Raw genomic sequence first — 11,215 nt, 5'->3', positions numbered from 1 at the left:
AATAGCCTCGTCCGATGAACCCCTGCGCCGTGGGCCGACCAAATATCCCACCCTCCGTGCCGTCGGTCCAGTCCGGTCCAGGTCGGTCCCTCCAGAGAGTTTGGGGGCAATCATCAGTGGACGTGCCATCCGGCCAGTTGGAGCACTCAACCCCAGGCAAGCACCTTATCCAGGTGCACTCTGCGCAGCCAGGCGAAAAGCTACTCCCAAAAGGCGATCCGTCCGAATCCTCCAGCATAGGAGGTTCGTGTGTCCCTCCTTTCTTTTTCCACACGACCACATTTTGACCTTCTCCCGTTCTTTTCGCATGTGTCTCTGAGTACATACGCATTTCGACACATTTCAGGATGGCGAGGCGGCAGCACCTCTCCCTGATGGTCATCTTGGCCGTCGTGGCCTTCTTCAGCATCTCGTACCTCTTCTCCGGCAGCTCCCCCGATGCCCCGTCCCCCGCCGCCGCGCCCCTGAAGGGCGACACCGTCTCCTCGAGCGGCGACATGCCCGACCTGGGTCACATCTCCAACAGCATCCTCTCCGGCGAGTCCATCGCGCCCAAGCTGGAGAACGCGACGGCCAAGTAAGCTTCCCTCCCCCTCCCCCTCTCTCATGGCCTGCCGAACCCCGGAGATCGATGATCTGCAAGCACCCGGCCGGCTCGTCCGGCGTCCATGGGAACAGGCAACCGCTCACAATGTAACCTCCAACAGAGCCGAGCTCGGTCGCGCCTCGTGGAAGCTCTTCCACACGATGATGGCCCGCTTCCCCGAAAAGCCCACCGCCGACGACTCCCTCGCGCTCAAGACGTACATCCAGCTCTTTGCGAGGCTATACCCCTGCGGCGACTGCGCCTCCCACTTCCGCAAGCTGCTGGCCAAGTACCCCCCACAGACAAGCAGTCGCAACGCCGCGGCCGGCTGGGCTTGCTTCGTACATAACGAGGTCAACACGAGGTTGAAGAAGGAGATCTTTGACTGCAACAAGATTGGCGACTTTTACGACTGCGGCTGCGGCGATGACGATAAGAAGAAGGCCGAGGGTGGGGAGAAGGCGAGCATCGAGCTTCAGAAGGATGGGTAAGTGCTGCTGGCTGTAGGGTGCTTCGTGTTATGGAATCATGCTGACTGGCTGTGCAGGTTGACCAAGGGCGGTTAAGCGCGTTGACTGCGAGCGAGAAGATGGAAGGCGTTTGGAAACAGGTTGATACATATTAGAATCTTGTGTAAAAAGAGGACGTCTGCTGGGCCAGTTTTGTACATGGCATTCGGCTGATAAGCGACCTTGATACCTGGGGCGCATTGGTCGTGGCTGATTCCGGCATGAGGCGTCGCGAGAACATCAGAGCAGCATCAGTTTACTCGAATTATATACCCATTTGGAGATTCCAGTGTTGAAGGTACCAGACAGCTCGCGATCCTTGCAGCCCACCCATGAGATGATGCGATGATAACAGCCCCTTCTCTGGACGCCTCAGTCGATTGCTGCGAGCTCACAAAAGATCAGAGATGCAGTAAACTGTAATGCAACAAAAAGCTACTGAAACTAATTCAATGATCCAAATAAATTTCCAACTTGCATCTGGCAACCGCCATGCTCATGGTCCAGAGCTCTTGCCTTTGTCTTATGTCATCACAGTCACGTGATGCGCAGTCAAGCCGCAGGCGGGCAAGGCCAACGCGTGTCTGGAGCTGCCTGAGCTTCGATTGAGCTCCAGCCAGCCTTCCCTCAGCAACGACCGCCGCCCTTCCCACCGACGACCACATCAAACAAATCCTCTCCCCCCCACCGAAAACCGCCACGACACCGACACATTCACACGAACGAACGACGAAGCGTAATTCACGATGGATTTCACCACCACCGGCATGCTCAACGAAGGTACGGCCAGCTCCCTTCTTCACCCCGGATGATGCAACCCGCTGCGGGACCTGCGTCCTGGGAACGTGGGGGATGTGAAGGCATGGAAGGAGGGCAATGGAGCTGACCTTGCACAGATGGCATCCACGTCGACATGGAGAGATTAAAGAAGGGAGAGGTCAAGTAAGTGATGGCAATGGACCGATGTTTAGCTATGCGACCCCGCTGACGTATTCCAGCCTCGGAACCTCAATGTAAGCTACCCCTCGATCCCGTATCACGACTACCTCGACCTAATGATCTTGTAGTATGGCAGTCACCTTCAAGGATGGTGTTATTCTCGGTATGTTACCACTAGCAGCAGCATTGTTGCCATCCTCGCCAGCGACGAGACGACAAGACTGACATGCCCAACTCCTAGGCGCTGATTCCCGAACAACGACGGGCGCGTACATCGCCAACCGAGTCACCGACAAGCTCACACAAGTCCACGACACCATCTGGTGCTGCAGATCAGGCTCCGCCGCCGACACCCAGGCCGTCGCCGACATTGTCCAGTACCAGCTCGGTCTCTACGCCATGCGCAACGGCAAGCCCCCCATGACGCAAACGGCCGGCGCCATCTTCCAGGAGATCTGCTACGCCAACAAGGACCGTCTGACGTATGTTCCTGCAGCCTGAAAATGTCCAATGGATGAGGTGGTGATGTGCTAACGTTTCACTCGAACAGTGCCGGTCTCATCATCGCTGGCTGGGACGAGCGTCACGGCGGACAGGTCTACTCCATTCCCCTTGGAGGTTCCCTACACAAGCAATCGTACGCCATCGGCGGTTCCGGTTCGACGTACATCTACGGATACTGCGACGCCAACTGGAGGGAAGGCATGGAGGAGAAGGACGCCGTCGACTTCGTCAAGGGCGCGCTACAGGAAGCTATCAAGTGGGACGGCAGCTCCGGCGGTGTCATTCGCATGGTCGTCCTTACGGCCAAGGGTGCGCAGAGACATCTGTACCTGCCTGACGAGGACTACAAGGTGAAGCACTGAGCGTGATGACGGGAAGTTGGAGGAACCGAAGAGCAGCATGTCGGCAGAGGCTGATGGCCGACAAACTCCGTCAAGAGACGGGCGAGAGAGACGTTTTGCATGCTGGCCAGCCATGAGTTATGAACGAGCCTGCGAGCAGATGCCGAGGCGACTCGAGACTTGGCGACGAGCTTTGAATGTACAATAAATAGATTACCCGCAAGACGAGATTCTTCAACCAAAAAAAGAGGACTGCATGGGAAATGTCACGGATGATCAAACATTATCAACTCATCCCCGATAAGGCTCGCCGTGAAACAGCTGATAAGGTCTCGAGGTCGCGTGAGAGCCAATGTTACAGTACGCAATCTGGGGCTTGCAAGCCACGGCACGCGATGCGCTCCCGGCGCCTGTATGCACGATGCAGGGTGAGCAAAAAGTCCAAATCGATACTCCCGTCTGACAAGCGGATAGATAGACTTGGAGGCGGTGAAGGGACGCCTTTTTAGCGCGGCTCGGTTCTGCGGGTGCTGAAGAGCGGGAGCAAATCAGAGCGATGCGGGGTGGACGGGGAAGGGAACGATGTGCCCGCTGTGCTTCGCTGGATTCTTATTCTGGCTGTGACCTGCGATTTTGACTGCGGCGTGGTGACTTGGAGGAGACCTACGGTTCTTGTACCGCAGTGAGAAAGAGGCGGCGACTCGTTGGGAGGCACGCCATCCGGGTCACCGGTTTCGTCAGAGTCCAGGAGGTGAGCTGGGTTGTTGAGACCGATCTCTTCTGGGCGTGTTTGATGTAAGGTGAGTGCGTTGATGAGCAATGAGGACGAGGTGTGTCATGTAGCTGGCCGTCGGTGAAGGATTGGGAAGGCGATGGACATGTGGATCAAAACGTGGGACGGGTTGTTGGTGACCTGGGGTGCCACGATATCCGATATCTGGCAACTGTGCGGCATGAAATCTCCATTTCCAAGGGGGATTGCGGTGAAGCTATAGGCTGGGGCTTCTTCGAGAAGAAGGGACCCCGTGCCGGAGTCGACGCCGTGTATTGGCCGGGTCGTGCTCGACGGCGGTAGGGGGGTTTGCTCAAGGCGGGAGATGGGATGGAGAGGCGCCAGGCAGAGACATGGGTTTGCTGTACTGGAGGTGCCGGGGCGCGCGGGCGTGGGATGGGCAATGATGAAAGCTTGTTTCTTAGGGTGGTCCCCCCTAATGGTGTTGTCAGTCAGCAATGAGGTCAGTGAAGGGCGGGTGACTGGGTGTCTGATTCGAGCGCAAAGCTGGCCGACGTAGCGTGTTTGCCGGTATTTCTCGACGGTGGCATATCTGACAGTGCAGCGAGCCGTCTGCCGTCTAATTCATCCCATCTGCGTGTAAATGTCCAGTCTAGACGGTGGTGTTGTGTCTGTAGATGCCGTCCAACAGCGGGTGTTTGCGCGGGAGAGACGGGTACCTGATGAGCCGCCGCCGGGAGACGGGGGACGGGGGGACAGGCCCAGGTCTGGGCTTGTTTCTATTTTCTGATGTGATGTTGCGATCCGAAGACTGCATTCCTTGGGTAGCGTAGCGTCCATGCCACGACGTGTCCTGGTTTGTTGGCGGGCGCCTTGGAAATTCTGGAGAAGCCATGTCTAATGGCCAGAGCACTCAAGGGGGAAAAGAGGAGACAAGAGCGAGGCTGTGGTTCTCTGAGATGGAGACACACGAGATGTCTGCTTGATTTGGCGGAAGTGAGGTTCCAGATTCGGCCAACATCAGGTGTTGGCGGCAGGGATGGCGGGGGATGGAAGAGGATGGCATCGAAGAAATTCCGGGAAATGGAAGTGGCCAGTGTGTTCTGAAGGGTTCGCGATGGCGTCGAGATGCGAATGGATCCATCGGAAACTCCATCGTGGAGTGGGAATTCTTCCGTCTTGTTCACTTTGCGAGGTCGCGGTGGATTGTGGTCTGCGACGGGTCGCATTGCGGCAGGCAGTTGGCCTGCTGGCCTGGAATGGTGGCTGCCACCTGCGAAAAGGGAATTGAGATGACTGGTTGGGCGCGCGTGCGGCGTGAAAGGGAGGTGGCAGGGCTAGCGGGGGGAAAGTGCAGGGCACCTAAGGCAGGGTACGTACCTGTTCCGGATGGCACGCAGGACGGGCTTGGAAGGATGAGATGCCAAAATGGAAGTCGAGGCTCCCTTGCCCGGGCCTGCCTTTCTTCGCGATCCCTGCTCATTAATCTCTTATCAGCGTTATCACTTATCAGAGCAGCCAGTCAGGATGCAGGATTAGCACACCTCCCCTCGCCGCCGCCCTGGATGGGATGGTTGGATGGCTTTCTGGTGACTGGCGGTGGGCTGTTGCGTTGCTTTTGTGTCGTGATTATGGTTTTGGTTTTGTAAGGTGATTTGAAGGCGTTGTTGCTGCGTCTGCATCGAAGCACCTTATCGCTTATACAAACGACAACCGTTGGCGCATCCTTTGGAACTTCAGCTCCTGCGTCTGCGTCCCCGGTGCCCCCTCCACGTTGTCATGATTCCATCCATGAGGTGGGCTCAGACTCCCGAGCGTCGGTCTGCTTGGACATCTGCGAGCTGTCAATCTCATGCATTCACGGAGAGACGGTTGTGGATGTGTGTACATAACACTAGTTGTTGCTGGAAGGAATGAAAGCTTTAGACGGGGAGATTGGCGAATTGCCTTTGAGGTTACGTCAGGAAGCATCGCCATCGCGCATCAAGATTGGCAACACGAGTTGCAAGGTCCAGCCCCTGGAGCCGGCCGCCAGATTGAATGTCCCAATCTCCGTCGAAGCTCTTCTCCCCCCCGAATCGATGCAGCGCATGTCATTGTGTGAAGCAGCAGCAGGCGGAGAGAGGCAGTGCTGAGTTCGGTTGGGCCCGCCAACTGGGAACTGGGCAGCCAAGAGTTCCAGGAAGGGGGGAGGCAGAGGCACGCAGAAGCAGGGATTGCACGAGCGCGAGGAAAGGACCCTGGGAGGGCGATGCGGTTGCGCGGCCTGTGAGTGGCTACAGCGATGTGGCCTGGGGGGCTAGCTAGCGCCTGTTTATGTCATCAGATGTTTCGGGTGGCTCCCAACTTTTGCCATCCGCCACGCCTTCCTCCATCACGGGCCATTCGACGGTGAGGTTGTGAAGCTGGTCAGTAATAGACAGATTTTCCAGAGGGACTGACTGCCCGTATTGAGTTAGGTAGGTAGAGGAGACACATATGGCGTAGCTAAATAAAGTCGCTACGGGGAAAATAGATCTCAAAAACACACACAGACACCGCAACTTGGGTCTGCAAGTCCAGCGCAACACATGCACCTGCACTTGCACTTGCACCAGCACATCGCAATCTCCAGCACCTAAGGTATCGAGAAAGCTGAGCTGCGAGCGAGCTGTGAGTACAGCTGTACAAGTCATTTCACACAAACACAACACAAACACTGCGAGTCGCATGAGCCACGGACACGAGTCTCGCTGCTCATCCTGTTCTGTTTGGGACGGCCACTTTTCGCCATTTACCTCATCTGGCTCCACCAGACCGCCAATCGCCCCCAGGGTCTTGGTCTTCGTCTTGTACGGGTACTTCTTGTTCTACCCATTTCTTCTTCTTCAATCAAGCATCATATACAGATACTACTACATCTTTGCGAGAGACCACGACTTTCATCATATCACCATCGTCCCTCCAGGTACCCAAGCAGGGAAAGACAGAAGAATAACAACAACACCTACACTGACTGACGCTGCACAAGCTCAGTCTCACAAGCCAAACCCGCTCGACACGACTCACAGCGACCCCACGCGGCGCGCCAGAGCCAGACCAACCGTCCAGCCCAACCCAACGCCTGTGCGCTCCTGCTGCGGGTGGCTCCCAGTCCCAGTCCCAGTCCCAGTCCCGGTGCAGTCCCCGTTCCAGCCCGGCCCATCATCCACTCTTGTTTTCGACAGACCAGCACTGGGCAGGCACAGGCCACAGACGTGGTTTCCCCTCCATCCTTTTTTTGTAGCCGTACCTTCCCACCCAGTAACTTGGAAGGTAGAGGTACCTGTCTCCCGCCGCACTTCATCGCACTTGCTGCTGCTGCTGCTGCTGCTGCTCCTGCTGTCGCTGTCGCTGTCGTCGTCGCTCTTGCTGCCCACGCCCTCTTGCTGCTTCAGCTTCCCGCCCGCACCTTACCTCACCTTAGGTATCCAACCATCCCTCCATCCACATCCACCAACACCCGCTTTCTCTATTCATCCATCCATCCGCCACTCCCCCCGACTTCTTCCCCCCCAGTCCACCTACCTTTTCTCACATCGTCTCGTCTTCCACCAGACCTGACGTACGACGACATCCAAGAAGGAGGGTTTCTTTTCGCCTTGTTCCTGTGTTTTTTCGGGCCTTATCGCACACGTTTTGCGAAACGGAACAGAAACAGCATCGCGACTTTCGCCGAGTCCACCGTCCGACAGACGAGCCCGACACGGTATTTTCCCCTCTCCTCCCGCGATAGTCGCCATCACCGCCTCCGTCGTCTTCGTCTTTGTTCAAACCCGACGCCCCCGTATCTGCCTATTTTCCGCTCGGCATTGGTTTCGACTGTCTATTGAGCGCTCTCGAATTCCCGATTCGACCTAAACCCCTCAACATTTTGCCTACTACGACTCCCACCCGTCGAGACCCTGCTGCTTGTTTGCACTGGGCCAATAATTCCCCTCCATCACCAACATAGCACCGAGACACGCCGCTGGAATACCGCGTCGACTCTCTCTCCTCGCCCCGTTACATCTATTCATACCATTTAGAATTATCGCCTGTCGACGGGCCCTCTCTCCACCCGTTGGACGACTTAGGTGAGTGCTTTTGCATTGTTCGCCCGCGCCGCGCTTTCTTCATGTCCGTCACCTTCCCTGCCATTGCAATCGCACGTGGTTCCTTCCCTTATCGCCCTCTCCTTTTTCACGCACCCAAATGTGACGTCGATCGTACCTGCGCACGAGAATGTGGCCTGCTGGCTGGTTGGTAGTCGAAGCTCAATCATGTCGTCGGGCAAGAGCCTTGTCTGCTCGACAGCTTTTGGGCTGCCTTACGACCGTTGCTGCTCGCCTAACCTCCAAGTGGGCGCGTAACGGCCCTGGTCAATGTCCCGCCAGTCCTGCCCGACCAATCTGCGCCATCGCAGATAAGCCGTCGCTCGGGGACGATGACCCTTGCCTCACGGGTTCGTCATCGTACGAGTGCGACCATTGAACCAGCTTCGATTACTCGGTCGCCGCCGGCATTCGTCGTGACTGCTGGAGCCTTGGGCATCGTCACGCAACCGTCAACTCCTTCAGATCCAAATACCCAACCCACCATTGTCATCATGTCTTCCTTTCGCTCGCTCTCGCCGAAACCTGCTCCTCCTTTTCTTCGTAATAACATTGTGGGCATGCAGTCTTGCTAACAAGAGTTCCACCGCAGTTGCCGCTTCCAACACCTTTAATCGTAATTCAGTCCGTTCTGGAATAAGACGATGCTATGGCTGCTGTGATCGGTGACTTCGTATCCGATCCCTCCCACTTCCATAACATGATCGCCGCCTCTGGCATTCAGCACCAACACTCGCACGATTCACACTACCGATCTGCCAGTCGTTCAAGAGACGCTACCCAAAGACGCCCTTCTGCGAGCCCTAGATACACAAACACTCCTCCCTCGCGTCAAAGACGCCCCGACTGGGATTCCGCTGAACCCCCGGAGAAGCACGCGCCGCCTAGTGCCGGAGCATCTCGCTTCCCCTCCCCCCCCTCGTCCTCCTCGCCTACTCGAGCGAGGCCTCAGCATGCCGAGAGCCCCGCATGCATGGCCACCGAATCTCGCGATACCAGCCATGCTGCTGCTGTAGCTGCACCTGAGAGCTCTACTCCGGCCGTGCGCCAAGACCAACAGCAGCCCTCCCCTGCCTCCGACGGCGACGCCATTGCCGCTCCCTCGTACCCCATGTCCAATACCTCTTCTCCCCGCCAGCAGCCTCAGGGCCAGACTACGATTCATGTGCGCGACTTGGCGCACATTCAGAGCCTTGCCAAGGCAGATATGGTTACGGGCAATGGGCCAGGGATACTGAACGATCCTCCCCTTCAACAGATGAAGTACGAGATCAGCGCCATGCCCATTGGCGATATTATCGAAATGGTGGCCGCTCTCCTTACAAAAATCACCACAACCAACGATCTGCAACACGATGCCATGCAGCGAAACGTGGCGCACCAACAGCAAGCCAGCCAGAATAACGAGTCAGGCAACGGTACTCCGATGAGCCCTCTCAGCACCTCGGTCCTTGCTTTCCATGGCAAGAATATCCCTGCCATCACCATCCTCAGCTATCTCTCCCGCATTCACAAGTACTGCCCCACCACGTACGAAGTCTTTTTGAGTTTATTAGTATACTTTGACCGTATGACGGAACGAGTCAACGCGATGGTGGTCAAGCACGAGGAGGCCCGACGGCAGTCAACTTCCCAGTCAACCTCGCGTCCGCAGTCTGCAGACGTAGACATGAGAGACAGTGACGAGACGGACTCGGATCTCGCCGATGACGAGGACGTGAACGAAAAGACGGCGACTCCTACCGACGGAGGCATCGTTCCGCAGCCCACGCCTCCGGGAGCCTCCGGACCGGCGACATACTTTGTTGTTGACAGCTTTAATATCCACCGGCTAATTATTGCGGGCGTAACTTGTGCGAGCAAGTTCTTTTCGGACGTATTCTACACCAACTCTAGATACGCAAAGGTATGTTAACGTCAGTTTCGACGCAATGTGACCCCATCTCTGACAGCTTACAGGTCGGCGGGCTTCCTTTGGCCGAGCTCAATCACCTTGAGCTGCAGTTTCTATTGTTGAACGACTTCCGACTTGCGGTCCCCGTTGAAGACCTGGAGGCGTATGCAACCATGTTGGTGGAGTTTTACGCACGGGAAGTGGTAGCACAGCGATCACGACCTGCTGGTGGCGATTCTTAGAGCACCTGCTGCAATATGACGAGATTGATACCCTGATATACACCATGATTTTAGGAAGACACGGTCTGCCGGATACATCGACATACAAAGATCGTTTCCGAGTAGCATCGGGTAGAGGATGTTGGCTCTTGCCCCTCGCGGAATACCACTAGCAGGGGCGTGAGAGGCTTTGCAGGGTCCGGAGCGTTGGGGTCTTGGGAGTGCATTCGTCGACGCACAACTTCCCCTGCCCCGGAGTTTGGTACGCTGTCGAGCGGACATTGGAAATCCAAGGGGTGATGTGCGGCATGTTTGTGTTATGGATTGATACCCGGATAGAAGTGTCGGGTTCGCGGGGACTTTACACCGGGCACGAAGACCTGATTTGAAGGGGCGACCCTTCCTGGGAAGCGTGTTTTGCGCGAGTGGACGGCAATGAGGAGGGACAAGGGCTGGCTGACTGGTATTTGATGGTTGGAAATGGATACTCTCCGTGCTAGACTTTTACGTGCATACTTGGGCCGAGGCGTCTGGTGTTCCGAGACTGACATAGATGGCGAGCATAATGATATGTCCTGAGTGTTTGCAAATCGTTGGCTGTGCTGTGAGTGCGTTGTGATGTAGACGAGGTAGACAATCGTAGGCCTGATTGGGACGCTGTCTCTGGAGGGGTTAAGTTTGCAGTGCAGAGAACGGTGAGGATGGGTGTTGTTGACCGACTTTTCGCTGCTGATACGTACCTGAAGGTGTATGTCTGTCTGCCTTTACCCGAGATGCCGCAAGATAATGCGGTGTTGTAGGCTTGATTGCCTAGGGGTGGGTTAAGAATGCAGTGAATACGCTCGCCACAATTGTGCGAGAGCCTTTCCTGCATTCCTGACCACGGCGGTCGCACTGCATCAATTGCCCAGTTATTAGCTTCAGACACTCTTTAGCACAGTCTGCCCGTCTATCTGCCAGATGCTAGGTAGCCCGCCACGTGCCCGCCTTTGAGGCAATTTCCACCTACCCGCACACTCATGTCTCACCGTGTAGATAAAATTCATCGTATGTTTCTAGACATGCTGCGTATGCAAGTATTTTGTGAATGTCTGTAAGTCACATAGGCGATCCTTTGGCACTACAGTCAGGACATCCAACCGGAAACGGGTGAAAGGCTCGAAGCAACGTACCTCCTGTGTGAGTGTGGACATCAGTTGCCCTAGAAGGGCCAAAGTCCGGCCAAGGAAACAGGCACCAGTTGTAGGCGGACCGAAACAATCAACGAAACAACCCACTTAGACATATCGACACAAAATACGAACACGATGACCAATTAGTATGCAGACGTGATGAAAACATACAGAACACCAGCTGCAGATCTTCAACTCTCTTCA

At 56.0% G+C, this 11,215-nt stretch overlaps 3 protein-coding genes across 3 annotated transcripts; all 3 read left to right on the top strand.

The window, feature by feature from the left end:
- Window positions 1–347: 347 nt before the first annotated feature.
- On the top strand, window positions 348–1,152 carry ERV2 (FAD-linked sulfhydryl oxidase ERV2; the record flags this gene model as incomplete). Its single annotated transcript, XM_036631920.1, has 3 exons — window positions 348–577; window positions 708–1,073; window positions 1,134–1,152. 3 exons carry the CDS (start codon window positions 348–350, stop codon window positions 1,150–1,152), a joined length of 615 nt encoding a protein of 204 aa, XP_036502554.1.
- A 689-nt stretch (window positions 1,153–1,841) lies between these two features.
- PRE3 (Proteasome subunit beta type-1) lies at window positions 1,842–2,900 on the top strand (the record flags this gene model as incomplete). Its single annotated transcript, XM_036631919.1, has 6 exons — window positions 1,842–1,875; window positions 1,992–2,037; window positions 2,094–2,108; window positions 2,163–2,197; window positions 2,276–2,516; window positions 2,585–2,900. 6 exons carry the CDS (start codon window positions 1,842–1,844, stop codon window positions 2,898–2,900), a joined length of 687 nt encoding a protein of 228 aa, XP_036502555.1.
- Window positions 2,901–8,373: 5,473 nt separating this feature from the next.
- PCL6 (PHO85 cyclin-6) lies at window positions 8,374–9,860 on the top strand (the record flags this gene model as incomplete). Its single annotated transcript, XM_036631918.1, has 2 exons — window positions 8,374–9,630; window positions 9,684–9,860. 2 exons carry the CDS (start codon window positions 8,374–8,376, stop codon window positions 9,858–9,860), a joined length of 1,434 nt encoding a protein of 477 aa, XP_036501616.1.
- Window positions 9,861–11,215: the final 1,355 nt, after the last annotated feature.

This window comes from Colletotrichum siamense, assembly GCF_013390195.1.
Source record: "Colletotrichum siamense strain Cg363 chromosome Unknown KSG_Cg363_contig01, whole genome shotgun sequence".
Lineage (NCBI taxonomy): Eukaryota > Fungi > Ascomycota > Sordariomycetes > Glomerellales > Glomerellaceae > Colletotrichum > Colletotrichum siamense.
This window is presented reverse-complemented; position numbering and strand designations above follow the sequence as displayed.